Genomic DNA, 19724 nt, shown 5'->3' with positions numbered 1-19724 from the left:
GAGTAAGAATACTTCTAAAGACCTGTTATTTTATTTTGCCACCAAAATTCTGAACCATGTTCTTTAATATACATCAGTCCACCACTTAGATATGATGATATCACCAGTTGTATTTAATCAATTAATTCCTTTTAACACTGTGAAAACTAGAGATCTGCAAGAATGAAATACAATGGCAGATTCTGTTAATCATCAACTTCTTACACACAGCCAATCCACTGAAAATGAATGACTTGGAGAATCTAATCCAAATAAAATTATCTACCATATGAGTATGTTCCCAGCCACCTTAAGGATCACACCCCTTTCCTCCTCCATGTCATGGAAACAAGTCGAATTGAAGCAGAGTGAAAGGTGACAGAATAAGAGGCAACGTCTGAAGCAGAGATCTTCCCTCTCCCTCCTGCGCACGGACTCTTACAGTCAAACCCAGGAGTTCAGAAGACTGTTCTGTTCCTGAGTGCCACAGCACCCCAACAGTAACTAACTCCGTGACTGTGCTCCCCTGATTGTCAGTCCTTGGCCAATGAATCTAAAACTTGCTAGGAACACCTGGAAAAGGAGTGTGATCAAAACCACCAATCAGGCACCTTCTTCTCTCCTAAAAAACGCAAGTCAGTTAAAACTATAACTGTTGCAAACAGTTATCTGTTGATTAATTCGATTCAGGTACTGGAAAAATAAGCCCCAAAGATCAAATCTTTATAGATATACACATACTTTGTATGACATGCTCCCATTTTTTAAATCTGTGTTAGGTTGGCAGCTGTAACTGGATCATCAGTGTGCCCTGCAGTTTCACAAACGGTGCTTAGCCCTGCTCTTTGTCATTCTCAAGATGGAAGTTGGGCAAAGGAAGTGTAGAAGAGCTAAAATACGTTAGAGAAGTTTGTAAAATTACCAGTTCTAAACTGGAATAAAATGGAAGAAAGAAGAGTACATCAGAAGCAGCATATACACAAGTGTTCAATATTTCATGAACATTTGAAAAATGATTAGCATTTTAATGACAAGATTATTAAAATATCTCACAACTGACAAACCCCAGTATCCTAATTTTCTTGAGCTCTAAGCAAGCTCCGATATACCTTACTAGCATCTTTTGTGATGCACCATAATTAGGCATTTCATTGTCTTTAGTAGCTGTCTCAAACAAAACTTAATATTATGAAATCATTTGATACTCTGGTAGGGCAAATAACCTTTAAGTGAAATTGAATCAAGTGGAACTAGTGTGACAATAAGGGAAAAAAAGCTTCTGAGAAAATCCTGTTACCTGTGTATAATTCAGGAAAATGTAAATATTGACAATCTGCAACTATTCGAAGAAATTCTCACTTGTGCCTTCTGCTCCTTGAGTGTTGGAAGTAGGAAATACAGTGGTTATGCAGAATGCACTTTAACAAACAAGTGCACAAAACAAAAGTGTTTTCATGCTTACTGAAGTACTAACTATAGGGCAAAAAACATTTCATAAAGCAAGCAGCCCAATCCACATGCAGCTATATGGAGCAGTAACAAATTAAGACAACAGCAACACAACCAACCAACAACAAACCTGGAAAGGTATAATACCAAAAAGAAAGGAAAAGGTAAAGTTGGACAAAGAAAAATGAAGAATACTTAAAAAGACAAGAGTAGGCCTCAGCCTAGATTGCTGAAATAAAGGCTATAGTATTGTCAGGTTTAAAATGAAACACACAGATTACAGGTAAGTTTTGTTTTTGTTTTCCTTGCTTTCCAAGTTTGAGTTTCAATGCTAAACTTTAGACCAGTTATATTAAGGCTGTTGGAGAAACAATATATGGAATTATAATCAATTAAGATAAAACTATTGGTGTTAATTATTACTATGGTCACCTCACAGAGGTGATGACAGGTAAGCACAGAAACATAACTAATTAAGGCTAGAAAGGTGCTTTGAAATCCTGGGATGAAGGATCTGGACCAAGAGCCAAGGCAAAGACACCGTGGCTTAAATGCAGCAATGCTGAAGTCCTGAGAAAGGCATTGGGATGAGGGGTGGAACGTTCTCCTGGCACCTTGAGGGGGTAACAGTAGACCAACATTTGGACACTCATATGCACTCGTACTAATCATATTACTGTAAAGGACAGACACAGCTGAGACCAAAAGTGCATTACAGCAGATGGTAATCGACATAATTTAGGGCTTTGAAGAGATTATTTCTGAAGGACTGTTATTCAGGCCTGCCCTATGAAGTTTAGGAAGAGAAAACCAACAAAGAAAACTCAAAAATACACAGAGATATCTGTGAGGATCTAGTAATACCAGAGATTGTGACAGAAAGGATAATAATGAACTCAGGAATAAGCTGGCTGAAGTATTAATTATAGTAAATGTAAATACAAGAGATCATGAGGGAACTATCAGTTCAGGATGGATTTTTACGGAGAATGTCATTTTATGATTAAAGCAGTGTTTTTGAAATACAGTGTCCTCAAATCAGGCAAGGTAAGAATACTTTTCATGAACACTAGAGTATTACATTTAATTACATTTCTGAAAAAGATTGCATAAGGACATGGGAATTTTGCTAGACTGTTTTACCGTAACTGCTACAAACATCACATTCAAACCTCTGCTTTCTGAAAGCAAAGACCAGCATGAGTTTGCTATCATTTTTGAAAGCATTCCTTAAGACCACTTAGGGGTCCCTACACCAGAGGCAGCCAGATTTTGACACAGAAAAATCTTAGGCTGGCAAACAAATAAAAGGATGCACAAATACTTTAAGAAAAAAATTTAGTAGCACACAGAAATTAGGCTCTTGACCACAGCCATAGACTGACCATCTTTTTTTTTCACGAACAGATTCGATTCCCTGCCATTTCCCAACCCTGTTACTCAACTGGAATGGGGAAAAATACTAAACCAGAAAAAAAATGGAAGATGCTTGTGCAATTGCAAAGGTTTGGTAGAGGATAATAATAGCCACTACCCCCCACTCTTCCCCACACTGCCATTGCTCACTTTTTTCTTGAAAAGGAGTAAATTGATGTATAAAGCTAGCTCTCCCTTCCAGCAGTCTCACCTCTTACACAGATACTAGATTGTCTCCTGTGTTCATACTCAATTAATTGCTGTTTCTTCCCATCTCTTCTATATGCTTAGGAACGATGTAGCACCCAAGGGCTTCTCCACTACCTTTTTTTATGGGTGTGCAGGTTTTTTTGTTGTTTAGGAGATGGAGAGTTTGAAACAGCAGCATCTACCACTACTCATCTTCACACAGCTTCCACTGTCCTAAATGGTGATTGCTACTCCCAAAGCAGACTCTAGGTATACCAATATATAAAAATAATACTACAAAAGAAAAGAAATTCACTTGATTCACTGGGAATGCCCCCTAAACATTTTGTTTTCTTAAAATACTGGAAAAAGAAAGAGGGCAATCAAATATAGCCTTTCACAACCCTAGACGTACAAGGTGATGCCAGAAAGCAGACTGGTATTTTGATTCGACTGGTAGCTAGATGCTCTTGCAACTGTCAATCTGCTGATTTCCGTTTCTGCAGGACATTTTAAAAAATTCTTCTTCATCACTTATCTTCTTAAACATCACAAAACAAATCAGCATTGGTCCTTCATACATCTTTTAAATGACAGTAATTAATTACTGCATTCTTAACCCTATTATGAGTTGCTATGGTGCTAGTTCACATATACCTGTTTTTTTTTTACTAGAATAATAGATTGCAGTATTATAGACATAACCTGGTCACAACTATCTACATTTAAAGTAAGTCTTTTACTTGCATTATAGTGAACTTCCCTTATCCTCCTTCCCACCCTCATTTTTAGAAGCTTCTCACTTGAGACTGAAAGAGATGGTGTTTGGTTCCAGGTCAAAAGTACACGTTCCTAGACAGCTAAAGGAAAATCCATTCTGAACCTCTACACTACTATAAAAAAATAAGTCAGGTGATTAATTAGAAATGTTGATGACTAATGAGTTAGGACTAACTTAAAATCCTTCCCTACTTTCCTTGTAAATCTTGGAAATCCTTATCATGTAATGGGGAAAAAATTACATACAAGACATTATGGCTTGCATTACTCTCACCTGACTTTAGGTTACTACAGTTGAGTTAGGCACAGGTGAGCTAGAAGTCTTCTATAATTTCTGAAGAAAAACATACTTCTCTAAAGTATGATTTATCAGATCCATACTAGACATTTACTTTAGGAAGAGAGGATTTTTGTCTCAGAATTCTTCAGGTACATAAACTCCAAAGGATGATTAGCACTGTTTTGAGCATCTGTGTTTTAAAAATCTAGTTATTAGGTGAGATATGAATATGAATATGACAAACAGACAAACTTTATCACAGTTCCCTTTAGGTAACAGAAATCTGAAATTTAAAACAATTTAAACCAATACCAATTTAAAAAGCATATTTCTACCCACTTTTCTCATCTATTATTGCTACACTTCAGTGAATTCTAATAAAAACATTATAGAGCAAATCGTTAACTGCTTTGATAGATGGGAGTCTGGTTTGCTACTCTGTGTGCAGTCAGCATCACTCTCTACAGCACTATTTACTTGATGCTCTTGGACGATGGAGCGTTGAACTCAACGACAAGGAATATAAAAAGCCATAAGGTAGTGATTATCATAACTGAATATAATACTCAATTATTTTAACCTTTAATAAAAAGCAATGTAAGTTAATGACAAATTTTTAAATTGTAATCCAGGAATTTATTTAAACAATGGAAATGAAAAGGACAACATTAAGGAGAGGGTACATATATTCCAAAGCCAAGGAATGTAGAACTTCCTGCTTCTTACACTAATGTATATGTAAAACAAACACTGTGTTTTATGATTAGGCAAACAACAAGTGTATGTAAAAAGGCATGTAGTTTATCAAATAAATTCATGTTACTTTGATAAATTTTGCTCCTTCATTGTTTGACTTAATTTGATACTGTATTTTGATAATGTATACTGCTATTGTTTCAAGTAGAATTTATTTTGTATAAATATGTAAATTAAAATGTCTTTAGTCACTGTTACTGATACTAGTATTACTTACTCTGCCATTTGCCAGAGTGAGAGTCTGGACTTTCTGTATGTGTATATAAATATATATATATATTTAAATAATAGTCTTATATCCAACATAACTTCCATACAACTTTTCATTCTCCAATTATAGCTTAGATACGTATGTATTTTAATCTTAGAACATCCTGAACTGTTTACTTTAACAAACAAAAAATACCATCTGTGAGAATGCACACGAAAGCATACTCAGGTTTTAATTATATATCTCATGGCAAAATGCATTCAAGAATGGGTCTAGGGACAAACATATGAAGTATTCCAAAATCAGACAGCAATGATTTCTTCTGCATGACTTTATTCCTGTAAATGAAAATATGTGAGCTTGGGATTTGTAAAATCTACGACTATGACCACTTTTTTTCAAGGTATAAGGAAAAATATTTGCAATACAGCAAAATTTCATATGGTAGCAAAACAGTAATTGAATTTAATGAGATTTACACATCAGTTAATGTTTCCACTCTGAAATATTTTCAGGAACTGAGTGTTCTAACTCAAACAAGTTCCTAAACAGGAATGATCTAAGGGCCACAAAGATGAAAACATAATCGCTGTAATACTGGGATAAATTTTAAAAGGCATATGCCACAAAGAACACTAGAAAAGTGATAAATAAAAACAGAAATGCTTAACCTCTCTAGATGAGTCACATTTCCCTTATTAATTACAAACTGCTTTTTTATTATTGATTGAATAAAGTGTTAAGAATTAAAGAATTAAAGAAAGTTATCTGCTCAGTCTTTTATTGTAATCATTATTTAGTTAAAAGACCTTTCTCTTACCTTCTCTTTGCTTCATATGGAAAATTCTACTCTAAATTTCACATAGTAATACATTTCCTAATATCTTAATTTAGAAGAGCTTTTCTTCAATGATACCAATAAATCTCCAGGGTTTAACGTCTAACTCGATTTTCCCATTTTTCACTCCAAGAAAGCTGTATTTTTATACACTTAATGTATGTTTCTACACATTCATGTTCAACAATCCTGACATTTACACTAACCCAAGTCAAGAAAACACAATATAATGTATACCACATAAAAACACAGAATCTATATTTATATATAGAAATTTCTTTAAAGATCTACATACGTTCTTGTCACATCTTGTTCAATCATTGCTCGAAGCTCTTTATCTTGGAAAAATTTATTCCAAAGACTCTGAAATAAGGAAAAATAATTGTATGAAACAGAGACTTCTACTAATACTTAAGGCTTATATACTACATCAGCAAAGTACTGTACAAATATTAACTAATTAATCCTCAGCATTCCTGGTAGATAGGTATATAAATATTTTGTGGGTGAAAAAGAATGCTGGTGACCAACCCAGCGTATCTGAGAAAGTCAGTTTAAATCAGAGATGAAAACATTCAAGGTCCTGGATCCTTGTTTCAGGCTCACTCCATTTGCTCATTGGATGGCTGTGGGTTTGCGAGTTACTTGAATGGGGTCTATGAAGAATATTTAGAAAGGCAGAGTAAATTCAAATGTACCAGAACCAGTAGTCCTACTGAAAAAAAAAAAAGAGTATTTCACTCACAGAAAAAGGTTTATGCCACCATACTGTACTACATTTCTCCTATGAATGTACAGACTCTCATAAGAAGCTGCTATAATTTCCATACTAAGAACTTGTTTGCAAGTAAACTAGTTTGTCTCAGTAGAGGCAAAATCAAATAAGGAATGCACGATCATCAAATACCTATCATGAAAATTACATAATTCCAATGGTACATACACAATGTGCAGGTCAAAACTAACCATTCTAAAAAAGTTCTTATAGGAAACACCAGGGCACTTAAATCTCACTGTCAGGATTAAAAAAAAAAATAGATTAAAGTGTTTGAAGTAGGTTTAGCTGCTTCTATATCTGTGCTTATGACCATTTCTGTTCTCTTTCTTTGGTTTTTATGCCTTGTTTAATGATATTTTCCAAAAGCTAACCTGAAAGAAATCAGCAAATGTTGTTGTTTGGATACTACAGAAAAAGTATTGTAAAAAGCCCATTCTTTACTGTAAAGGGATTGTAGCTTGGCTACATTGATCAAATACAGAAGGAACAAAATCTACAGCAGTCTTTTCATGCAGGTCAGTTTTCAGACAGCAGCAGCACCAATGAATGAAATACTGTACAAAGAGAGTGGCTACAATACTTCTGGAATTTCATATACCCCTGTAAACAATTTCATTGCTGTGGTGCTTGTGCTCCACAGAAAGAAAAGAGAAAGGAAATTAATGTTACCTAGCAGAAGGAAGATAAAATAACAAAAAAGAAACTATTTCTATATTGGTGTTAAGGAATTGGCTGGATGGTCACACTCAAAGAGTTGTGGTCAACAGCTCAATGTCCAGGTGGAGACCAGGAATGAGTGGTGTTCCTCAGGGGTCGGTATTGGGACATGAACAGTGTTTATTTGTGACATGAACAGTGGGACTGAGTGCACCCTCAGCAGCTTTGCCAACAACATCAAGCTGTGGGGTGTGGATGGGTTTTGATAGATTAAGACCTGTTGCTGAATTAGTCAGGCTCAAAGGTATCTCAAGGCCACTTCGAGAACAGAGTCTGCTGTGAGAAAGAGGGGCGTTCCTCAATCACCGGGCTCCTGGCATGGCGTGAATCATCGGACGTATCATCAGTGAGACTCCAGAGCACGGACAGCCCACGATACTCATTTAATGAATCCATGCTTGGAGCGTGGATGCGTGATTAGAATATAGTTACGTATATAAGGAGACTTGTTTCTGTAATAAATGGCTTAGCGTGATTCACATTGAATCGACTTGTTTTGCTTGGTCCTTATCTCACTTTACAGTGGGGTGCAGTAAACAAGCTGGAGGGAAGGGATGCTATCCAGAGGGACCTTGACAAGCTTGAGAGGTGGGCCTGTGCAAACATCAAGAGTTTCAACAAGGTCAAGTGCAAGGTCCTGCACATGGGTCAGGGCAATCCCAAACACAAATACAGGCTGGGTGGAGAAGGGATTGAGAGCAGCCCTGAGGAAAGGACTTGGGGGTGTCTGTCTGTTGATGAGAAGCTCAACATGGCCTAGCCAGGTGCACTTGCAGCCCAGAAGGCCGATCATATCCTGGGCTGCATCAAAGCAAGCACGGCCAGCAGCTCAAGGGAGGTGATTCTCCCCCTCTGCTCTCGTCAGACCTACATGAAACCTGGAGAAGGACTTTTTACAAGTGCAGGTAGTGACAGGACAAGGGGTAATTGCTTTAAACTGAAAGAGGGTGTATTTAGATTGGATATAAGGAAGAAATTCATCTCTATGAGGGTGGTGAGGCACTGGAACAGGCTGCCCAAAGAAGCTGTGGATGCCCCATCCCTGGAGGTGTTCAAGACCAGGTTGGATGGGGCTTTGAGCAACCTGGTCTAGTGGCAGGGGGGTCAGAACTACATGATATTTCAGGTCCTTTCCAACCCAAACCATTCCATGATTCTATGATACCATACAAACTACAAAAAAAATCTCCAAATTTTAAAAATCATTATGTCCTTGATGATGTCTTATGTAAAACCAGTATCTTTTTAACTAGTAGCTCTTTTCAAGCAGCTGGATCACATTTTGAAACTCCCCTGTCCCTGCTCTCACCCCAGTCCATCAGAGCAAAGAATGAAGGGAACAGAATCTGCATTGCGAGAAGGAAGCAAAACCCAGGACACTGAAAGGGTAAAGCATTAAGTCACTGCAGATGCTCAAAGGCACTTTGCTCTTCATTTCTGTGCCTGATTTAGCCCGTGGCTTTGTTTTATAGATTAATCCCATGGCACATACTCTGACATGTTAACCTTTGTCTTCTGTCTCCTAAAGCAGAAAGAAGATTGTACCTCTGTGTATAATCACAAACCACAGCAGAAAAACTTTAAATCTTATACATTTGACTCAGCTTTCTGTCCAGCTGGATGCAAGGATGGTTTGATGGGATACACAGTCATACTGGTTGCAGAGCCACCAATGTGCTTACCATCAATAATTCCATGTTTCAACAAGCAAATCTCTCCTTCTACATTAAATATGAAGCAGAGTACCACACTACATAAAAACAAAATATGGGCTTCCATTTGTGAAGAAAATTGAAGTACAAGAAGTACCAAAGACATCTGTGACAGTCTTTCCAGGTGTATATCTCTTAAATGTAGCTAAACAAATTATTTTCATGGTATTAAGCTATTTTGAAAAATTAATTAAAAAAAATTTCAAAAATGGTAGCATAATTAACAAAAAAGCTTAAAGATATGTGCTGTAAAATAATTAAGAGCTTTTCATTTATAACAAAATTCAGTAGAAAAACAGTGTAATAAAAAAAAAGGTTGCCCAAAATTAATCTCCCAAATCTACATGTAAGCCCTCCTCAAAGTGTCATGAGTTCAAAAATATCAAGCTACTAGGAGGTCCTATTAATCTTGGTGAGAGTTGGATGCTCTGCACTTGAAGACAGTCAGGCCAAATACTTTAACCACATTTTCAATATTTCTTTAAACTCTGCATCTTTCATTTTGCAGCTGGCAAAAGAAACTTCTGTTTCTTTTATCTATAAAGAAAAAGAAATAAAACCCTTGCAAGAAATGCCTATCTTGCAGCCTGGTACTTTATACATTAACTCAGCACCTATAACTCAAACATAAAACAATTCTATTTTTGCTAGAGAAAAACTTCCAAGGCTGAACAGTTCTCCAGTGAGGGATTCTTCAGTATTTGCTGTTAATAGCATTCCCTTCATATTGACTATTTAAACACTCCTTCAACTGGAGCCATTTTACATATAAAATGAAAACACAGAGCAATAAAAAAGCCTATCAGTTAAAGAAAGGATATGCCGTGAAACTGGACTTAAAGTCCAGCACTCATTTTTGGTTCATCACTGCCTTCCCTGCAATAAGCCCTGAAAAATCAGAATATTAACCTGGAGATGAGCATTTCTGGTTGTTGAGCAGAGCCTGTGAACCAATTGTTAACAAAAGTCAGCTTGGAAATTGTAAGAGGGAGATTTTAGCACATGCTATTTTGCCTTCTTCAGAAAGAACTCACTTGTGTCAGTATGATGATGATGATTATGAGAATTTTAGTAGCACGTGTTGATAAAACCAAGGGTCAACTTACCCCCTCGTCCTGAGAGAGTGGGTTGTTGATTATCAGATCTTGCTGTCCCGCTTTCCGAGGGTTTGTAATGTGCTGGGTAAAAACAAGAACAAAAAAAAAATCAAACTCTCTTGTAATATAAGTATTAATATCTATGTCAAAGCATGAGAATACAGAGCCTATTTTGTACCAACTTACAATTTCTTTGATCTTATTGTACGACGTTCGTAAGTCTGAAGTTGTTTTAATCCATTGACTTCTATCTTGAGGTAGAACCTCCAGAAATAACTATCAACAAACAGAAGAAAACCATTAAGTTTCATCAGTTTAACATACATTTTCATACAAACTCTACCAGACAGTATAAACCAACCCAGAAAGGAGGAGCAAGTACTCTACACATATGAACGCAAAAACCTATAAAATACTCCTAGCTTTAGCAGTTTCCAGTCAATAAACAAGAAGCTAGAAACAATAGCAGTTCTACACTATGAAATAAAGCATTATAAAACCTGAGGTCACAAACTCAAGCTTTGTAAACTGTCACAACTTCAGTAAAGTTGACTGAGACTTCCAAAGCAGAAACAAAATGCAGACATGAAAATAAACAAAACTCGAAGCTATTTACAGAACACCAATGAGCTAATGCAAAATGCTTAAAACCAAACATGACTGCAGAGCAGAAACTAAGCACTCAGAGATACATTCTACCTAAGAAATGTAGAAAGGGAAAATCTTAATCTATAGAAAAGAAACATGCTCTAGAATTCGACAAGACAGTTAAGAAAGTCAGCCTTGCAAAAAGTCCTTGAGAATGCCTACATCCCATTCTTTCACATTTCTGTTTAAAAATTATTAGAAAGAAACACCTATTGGAGAACACTATTTAATTGCCTATAAAATAAGGAAAAAAACAGAGTACTGTCTCACCTTTTCAACATTTTTATTTACACATTATAAACTGTTGAGAAACAGTAAATACTATCAAACAAGAAAATTCCCAAATTACTAAAAATACTTAACAAAACTTAACAAAAACATAGACAATATTTTTAAAACTGGCAGTCTAAACCAGAATCGTAATCCATATTGGGACACGCAAATAAAACCAGCCTTATTTCTAAAATAAAAACACTCCTTGATTTAATTAGTGGACAATAAGAAACTTAATGCTTTTGTTAGTCCAGAGGTTTGAAGTATGACCTCCTAATGTAGAGACTCAAGAAGAAGTAGACTGGTAAAACAATGCTTGTGGCATATACTCATCTGGCCTCTGGAAGAAAGTGTTTTTATTACCTTTAAATTTGTTGAATCCTAATACATTTCAAATTTCAATTTTCAAATTTCTTTCATTCATATATAAAGAGTATTTTCATTTTCTTTTGATCGGGCCTTGTGCCAAAGTGAAGCTTGAGAAATTCCAAGTGAGGTAATTTAAATTATTGGTGCAAACACACAGCAACTTTACTAGGGAAAATGTTCTCTACTATCATAGTTCGTGGAGAACAGAAGACCTGATGCCAGGGCAACAGTATTTCAGTGGGAAATACTACTAGCAGAAGTGTCAGACTGATTTTAAAGGAGTTCCACAAAACATAAATTGTGAGACAAACTTCCTTTTTTCTTTCCAGTGCACGACTTCATTGCATGGAGACTGAGAGATGGCTGTGTGGCATTCAATTCTAAACACACCACCCAGCACAAAGACTTTCTTTCCTAGGAATCTTTTGCTATCACCTGCAATTCAGCTTTAAGGCAACTCGATACGATTAGCAAATGTCCTATGAATTATAAAAATGAGCAGGAAAACATCGGGATGAAGTCTCTCGGAAAATTCATGATTCTTTGCATCAATAATCTTCCAGCGCATCAGGTAATGTGTTGATATATTGCAACCACAAACTGTAAATAAATATTTTCTCTTCTTACCTTCCAGCAAACACTACGGAACCTGCTGCTTCTCAGCTGCCCATTAATCCCCTTCAGCCGTATAGTTGCCAAGTAATTGTTGTTTACAAATAGTTCTTCCCATTCTTTACTGTGTGCAAAGGCAAAAAGAATGAACATTTAAACAACAAAATAAATAGCCTTAGCTGATTTAAGGACTATATGACACCACACAATTTTGGATAAACAGAGGAAAGGAACTTTTTCTTTAATGTATATATTTAGTTGTGTACCATTTCTAAACGCATGGCTGTCTTTTTGGACACATTTCTTCTTTGGATTTAATGAATATGTAGATCGCTATAATTATGCCAGCTACTGAAATTCATAATGTCTATGGAGGCTATTCCATTTCCTCTAAAATGTTGGTACTGCAGTTCAGTGAATAAACAAGAAAAATGAATATTAATATAAGCACATTCATGTTTCAGCTGTAGACAAAGAAGTACCTATTCCAAAAATATGCAACAGAAAAGTATACTGTTGACTGTATTAGCTCCTCACATGACATATTTGCTTAAATGAACCTCCTTTTCTTCTTAATGTCAAGCTGGGCAGTTAAGCATAATAGAAGATGACTTTCTTTAACATTTAGTGCTATTTACTATTGAAATCACTCCTACTTCTTTCTACATGATCAGTTTTAAAATTTTAACAGGTGCTAGCAAATTTAAAAAAACACCAAAAAATTAAAAAGCCTCACTGTATAAACTGTTAAAAGGCAAGCTTGAGTACCTTGCAGTACCTATGGCTGACTAGATAAACAACCTAAATATGCCTCCCAGGCATGCAGGCACCAGGGGCCTAACACCTGTGCCTCATTAATATACAAGTAAATCTGCTCTACTGGGAAACAATTGGAAATTAATTGTCCCAAACCATCTACTGAGTTTGAATAAAAGAATTAAATCTATATTTCCTGCACCTTCTACTGAAACGAATCTCAAGAACAGTATAAGCCATTTGATGGTCTTAGTAGCCCGGGACCTGTGCACAGACTTTCTGCAACCACTCTAAAATCCAAAGGGTAATTTAAATGTAAAGAGCTGGGTTATGTGCGAGGAAATGCGTTTCAGATTTATTTTCAATGCATGTCCTTAAGGTGAACATCTCATTCTCCCACTGTCACATGGGAGACTATTACTTCTCCCTGGGAGACCAAATGAAACCAGGAAGAGGGAAACTACTGTTGTGACTGCAGGGTAAGATCTCACCAGATTTCCTTCGCTAAGGAGGGTCACAGAGTGGGTTATACTAAATACCAGCAAACTCTAGTTTTGCAAACTGCCCTAAATATATGCAAGTTAGTTAGTTTTCAGCCTTTTAAGCTGAGTTGTGAGGGTGAGCTTTTTAAAACCCCGTTTTAGATAAAATTTGTTCAGTTTCAGAACAGAATTATACAATAAAGTTGCCAGGAATAGTTGGAGGACAGAATTGGCGAGGTGGCAAATTCTGGTCCTGTTTCTCTGAGGCAGGAGCGAACTTACGCTCCACGCTGAGACCAGAAGCGTTGTGTTTGTGAATGCATGACCTTGCAGCTAGGATTGTTTTCTAAAATAATGGGTGTTTACTTCTGGGCCTTGACTATTTGACTATGAAAAGTGAGGTACTCCGGATAAGGACAAAGACAACTGAAGCAGTGTGAGTTTGCAGAGGTTAGGGTTGCTTTCAGCTTCCACCAGCTGCCAATATTCCCAAGTGACCAAACAGCAGCAAGTAACTCCAAAGGTGCAGAGCAGCTTCCTTCCTTCCTGCCACACGCCCCCTTCTCCAAGGCAGAAGTACTATCTGGTCATTTCACTGGCTTCCCACCTCCAGTTCATCCTCACCTTCTGCAGTGAGCTGCCTACAATTGTTTACCACGGTTCTGTCTCCTTTAAATACAACGTATGGTAGATAGCAGACACAGCTTGAGAAAAATCTGGACCTTTCTTTCACAGTCATTTATACTTCAGTAACTATAGCATATTATGCCTATCTAAATAACCCTGCTGTTTCTATCATGTATAATATTCTTTGTTTGCCATTGTAAATTTTGTAGCATCGTTGGCCATTACAACCACTGCCAAGCTGCCTCCCTAAGGTAGCGATGCTTCAAGAGTGACACACTCCCCTGCGCACACTGCAGGTCAGACTCTGAAGCTCTTCACATTGTTCTGCAAGCAGATGACATTCCCACAATGTCTTTGAAAGTGCTGGTATGTCAGCTGAGTTAGCAAAAGGTTTCAACCTGTGTAACTGTGAATAGAAAGAACAGAGAGGAAAGAAACTCTCCACGTTATTTTTTTTCACCAACTGCTGGGAGTGATTGCTCCACAGTAAAAGTAATTTCAACACTTTTAAAACTGTATTAGTACAGATACTATGCCTCTTTTTTTTTTTTTTTTTTTTTTCCCCAATTTGTAATGCAATTCCAAACACGTTTTGAACAAAATCACATTTAAAACAGCCAAAAATAAATTTGGCAAGATCATATCTCTTCTGCATCCCCCTTGGCTGCTGGGATCACTAAAAAGAAAACTTATGAGCAACTGAAAAAAAGGACTTGGAAGCTGGAATCTGCTTTAATTTTAGCAGAGCTGAATGATATCTAAAATCCTTTCTGAACAGCATTCATTAATTCATTGCTTAAATATTTTTTAATAAAAGCTAATAAATTAAACCTTACAATTCTAGAGACTGTTTGAATAATGGTAACGCTGTGTAATATCAGCAAGCTATCAGTTTTAAAAGGATGTATTTTAAAATGACATAGCCCTACTCTCTAAACCAGGATCTTATGAGCCTTGTTAACCCTGGCTTGCAGAAAACTCATTGGCCAAAGCGAAATGAGCAATGAAGATTTGAACTCAAGTCTATCACATCCCATTTGCTTCACTGAAGTGAAAGACTTCAAGAGCCAATTGGAGCCACTTAAAGTATGAATAAGCACATGCTATTGTTTTTAATCAAACTAGAAAATTAAATGCATAATCATGTGGTAATACCACCTTTAGGTTATACAATTAAAATAAAGGCAAATGCCAATGTTAATGTTTTCTGGTTATTCTGCACATATTTTTCATTTCATGTTCTTAGGTAAATATCCTAATAGACTATTGTACATATTGTAAAGTTTTCTAAAGCCTGCACAAAGGAAAAAAAACAACTCGATTGTTTCTTTAAGAAATTTAATTTCACATGCTGTATCTATGCAGTAACTGTTCATTGTAAAATATTTACTACATGAGGAAGGGACAGTCGCACTACTTAGAAGTGGGAAGAGTGCTCAATATATACAAATGAAAAAGCAAGCAAATCAACGGAAGGGATGAAGGTTGCAGATTTGTTCTGTGAGGTTTGTTCTTAGTTCTCATCTGCTCCTTTCTGTCTTTTGAAACACACATTTATATCATAACTACAAGAGTTTGAATCTGCAAAAGAATTTTATTTGGGGTCCACTCTAATACACGCACTTTCTTGCTTAAGGGAATGAGGTGGATCTCCTAGAAAACCATATAGAGGCATATTTATTCTCCTCTTTCTTTCCAATAGGATGTGTTTTGGGGATCTGATGCTTGTTAAGATAATTATGAACATTAGGTTTTCAGAGATAAAAGTCCAAAGACTTGGAAGAGAAATGTCTTTCTCTGATGACACATTGTAAGGAAGGGAGTACAAGGAGGACTTCACATCAGGAAGACTAAATAAAATTTTACATGCATTTAAACACCATTTTTTAAAAGATATTTACATCCCTGAGGTCTAGCATCTTCATAAAAGACACTGAAATGCTACAATGGCACAGCTATAGAAGAAGAAGGAACTCTTTAAAAATGAGTGACACCAAAGACGTAACAAGATGCATGGAAAATAATTCTGGAATTCAAATAGCAGTTCTGAGAGTTCTACTGAGGCAACACTTTGCTGTGGTCGTGTTGGGGAGAGGTAACAAAGACTTCATGCCACTGACAGCCAGTAGTGGAACATCAGCCTCTGGCTCTGATGATAAATTTTGATCTGGAGAATAATGGCTAAACCAATGCATTGAGTGTAGACATGCAAAAGAATGCAATTGTAGCCCACCATAAGCTCACCACAAGATAAATACTCTATTCAGAAAAGGAAGACATACAACTGAGGAAGAGTAGTAGAGCACAGACAATAATCATCGCTAGTTAACTTCTGCATTTACCTGTTTACTGGATAAAGCTGCTAATGTACACAAATGCAAATCTTTCCAGAGGTTAAAACTAGTGCAAGAACGATTTTTGTACCATGGTGTTCAGACACTAAAACCCATAGAAAGGTAAAAATGTCAATAGCCACATCAAACTACAATCTTTGTCATTGAAAAATGGCAAAGACTCAGTTATGTGACTGCTCAGACCTACCAGGTAAATAGTGCTGGCCGTAATTGTTAGGGAATAGGCTGCCTTAGCTTATTGAATTATTTGGTATGCTGCTTCTTAGAGAAATTGTTTAGAAACTGCTTATATAGAACTTGCTTATCATAAATAACCAAGTTTGCTTAGGCCTCAAGCTGTGAACTTTTGAACTTTCCACCTCATTAAGCAAAAAGGGCCCCAGAGTCTGTTCAAGCAAGAAGATAAGGGAGCTTCTGATTGTTAGCAAGAGCTGCATCCCTAGAAATAAGTAAAGGAATGGAACAGTGTGTCTAAAAGGAGACAAGAAACAGAAGAATATTTTGGTTACTGCCAGGGACTTATTTTCCTCCCCACCTGCAGGTGCAAAATAGCAACTGATGGAGAGGACCTAGAACTGACATTCAGCCGGGCTGGTGAAAGACCAACCACTACCTGCAGAGATAACAAACAGCCCACCTGACAACAATGAAGAGATCCAGTGAAGAACAGAGAGACACCAGACCCTGGTTTTACAATTGGCCCCAACTGACATGCAAGGGCTGGGAAGCTTAGATTGTGAGGGTAAAATTGCCCAGGGTTCTCTTCCAGAGCCACCTAGCTCACACTTCTCTCTATGCCATGTTTTGCAAATAAATGATTTATTTAAGAAGAGTTTCTGGAATCCACGACTGAGTCCCTGCTTCAGGGAAAAGAAACTTCCTTAACAATAATAGTTTCACTTTCCGTTGAAATTGTGGTTAACAAAGAAACCAGTATCTATGAGGCCATTAGACAGTGGGCATAGTTATTTTATCTAATGCATTTAAAAAATATCTTATACTATCTTTGAAATCCCTTCTTATGTGTCTGTGATGAAACAAGACCAATTCAATATTTACAACATTTACATAACAAGGAATATTTCTCAGTTCATGACAGAATACTGCAATACTACTGAAAGGTGTGAACATTTGCATACATATTTGAAATTTCAATCTAAATCTTGAGCTTATTCTACCCTCTAGACCAATATTGAAGGATAAAATGGATAGTCTCGTAGAGATCCAAAGAAAATTCTTGAGCAGTGCCGCTAGTATTGGCAAGACCATCTAAAACAAAGTAGTGTGTATGCACACAGAAAAGCCAATTTCTCTTTTTCATACCTTTTTTTGTTAATCTTCAGAATGTGCTTTTTAAAATGTTGAGACCCAAAATCAGCTCCCCAGAAGCACCCAAGGAAGCAACAGGCTACTCAACAGGCTATCAGAAGGAAAACAAATTCTTGAATTATTGTGTCATATGTTTTGCAATATGAGGTCTTTATTGATAGGAACATCAATAAGTGAATGTAATATCTATATTTAAATAGAGGCAACAGTTCTTTTCAAACATACTGCATAAATCCAAGAAACATGCATAGTTTGTATTATTTATTATGCCATAAAATGAACATTTGAGAAAAAAAGTGAGGCAACAGCCAGGAATGTAATGAAAACAGAGTTAATTCTATGAAAACAGGGAAAAAACAATTGAAAGGTAGTATCAAGTAATAAGCTGTAAGCTCCTAAAACAAAGCCATTTCTGAAATACATGGATTTTATTTGCTACCCTGAAAATCCACTTGACAGCCTTAATGTAAATGCTTATCAATCTGCTTAGAAAATACATGTCTTTTCCTTTTTTTCTCAAACTTCTGCCTCCTTATTGAAAGTTCTGAAGGTTAGCCAGTCTGATCAATGCAAGGAACTTCATAATTGTCATACATCTAAAATGCAGAACTCATCTTTGCAGGAACATGACTATCACTGATGGGTGAATGGCATCATATTTGTCTTGGTGCTAATGTACACCGTTTAAGATCTTAAAAACATTGCTGTTTGCTTCTAGTCCATGAGATGTGCAGTGACATAAAAGCAAGAATATCTGCTGAAGAATGGGGAGTGAGTTGTTGGCTGAGTTTAGCATCAAGAGAACCTGGAGAGCACCAGTTCTTTGCTTCTCTGTAGTCGTCAGTCACCTTTCCCAGCTGCCATGACTGTTCAAAGATTATTGAGAGAGGAAATGGAAATCCATAATGGAAAACTCTTAAACCATTAGTAAAGGAAAATATGACATCAGCTGGATATGGCATCAGTGGTATACATGCCAATTTTCACGTACAACAGAATAAATCAAGAGTAAAGCAAAATTTTCACCATTCTCCTTTCCATGGCCTCTCTTCATGCACTAACTCTTTCAGCTTTGCTACCAATCCATCAAGAAGCATTCTGCCAATAAAAGATACTAGTACTCAATCCTTCCTTTCTGATTCCCTGTTCAGAGCATCTTAGGCTTTAAGTAAATTTGTTAAATTTGCTATTCACTATTTTCTAAGGAATCACACCACATACAAACAGAAAGTGAGCCTATATTACTGTTTCCACCTCTTTAGAAAGTGACATAATTTTCACAGGAAATGTTTAAAAAAATCCACAATTTATATCTGTTGTCATGTTTAGATCTTAGAAAAAGTATACTGCATAAAGGTTTTCAGTTCCTCAGTCACCATTTATTCTTCCTTGTCTTATGACATCCTTGCAAATTCTTTAGGACAGCATGAAAGGAGTGCAGAGTGGATCAGCTGTGGAAGGAAGAAGTCAATAAAGTAAGTTTGACAAGACGGAGATGGAAAGAAAAAGAAAGGAAAATAATTTTGAAAGAATTCAGGGAAAGTCAGAAATCTTCTAAGCGCTCAGTAGGTCTGACAGTGATCTTCTTGAATCTGGAGAAAAAAACTATTTGAGGAATCCTGTGATCAGTGCAAAGAGTCACCTTCTCTTGCTGTAAATATGAGACTTGAGAGATGGAATTGCTAACTTCTTCATAAACAGGGACAAAATGAGAGTACTGGCACAGAACACCACATCCAGAGGAAGATTATAATATTTCAGAAGAAACACAAGATTCAAGGAGAGCATTTACAAGCTCTCAGACAAAACTAACTTGTACTGAAAAGGCCTCTTCACACATAAATGGCATCAACCATGACAGTGTCTATCAAATGGTTCTAGGTAAGACAAAACAAACACAGATGGCAGCTTCACTGCCTCCTTTCCTGTGCAAAGAGAGGAAGGATGCAAGCACTGAGGATTCTCCTTACACAGCAGAGGTGCAGTGCACTTCATTGCTTCACCTTCTGTTCCCAAATTTTGTATCTCAAAATATTCGAAAACCCCAATAGAAATGAACTTGTTCTTTACAG

At 36.6% G+C, this 19724-nt stretch overlaps 1 protein-coding gene across 1 annotated transcript in view; it reads right to left on the bottom strand.

Moving 5' to 3' along the window:
- The window catches only part of TBC1D5 (TBC1 domain family member 5), a gene marked incomplete at its 3' end in the record, with an annotated part of 285960 nt that overhangs the window by 131192 nt on the left and 135044 nt on the right, over positions 1–19724 (bottom strand). The window contains exons 4-7 of the mRNA XM_080339712.1: positions 12120–12228; positions 10389–10478; positions 10212–10283; positions 6194–6261 (exon numbers count right to left, since the gene is read on the bottom strand). Of these exons, the coding sequence (XP_080195838.1) occupies positions 6194–6261; positions 10212–10283; positions 10389–10478; positions 12120–12228 (339 nt within the window). The remainder of the gene's footprint in view (positions 1–6193; positions 6262–10211; positions 10284–10388; positions 10479–12119; positions 12229–19724) is intronic.

Source organism: Nesoenas mayeri, assembly GCF_963082525.1.
Source record: "Nesoenas mayeri genome assembly, chromosome: 2".
In the NCBI taxonomy this organism is placed as follows: domain Eukaryota; kingdom Metazoa; phylum Chordata; class Aves; order Columbiformes; family Columbidae; genus Nesoenas; species Nesoenas mayeri.
The sequence above is the reverse complement of the archived record's forward strand: the minus strand, read 5'-3'. Positions and strand labels throughout refer to the sequence as shown.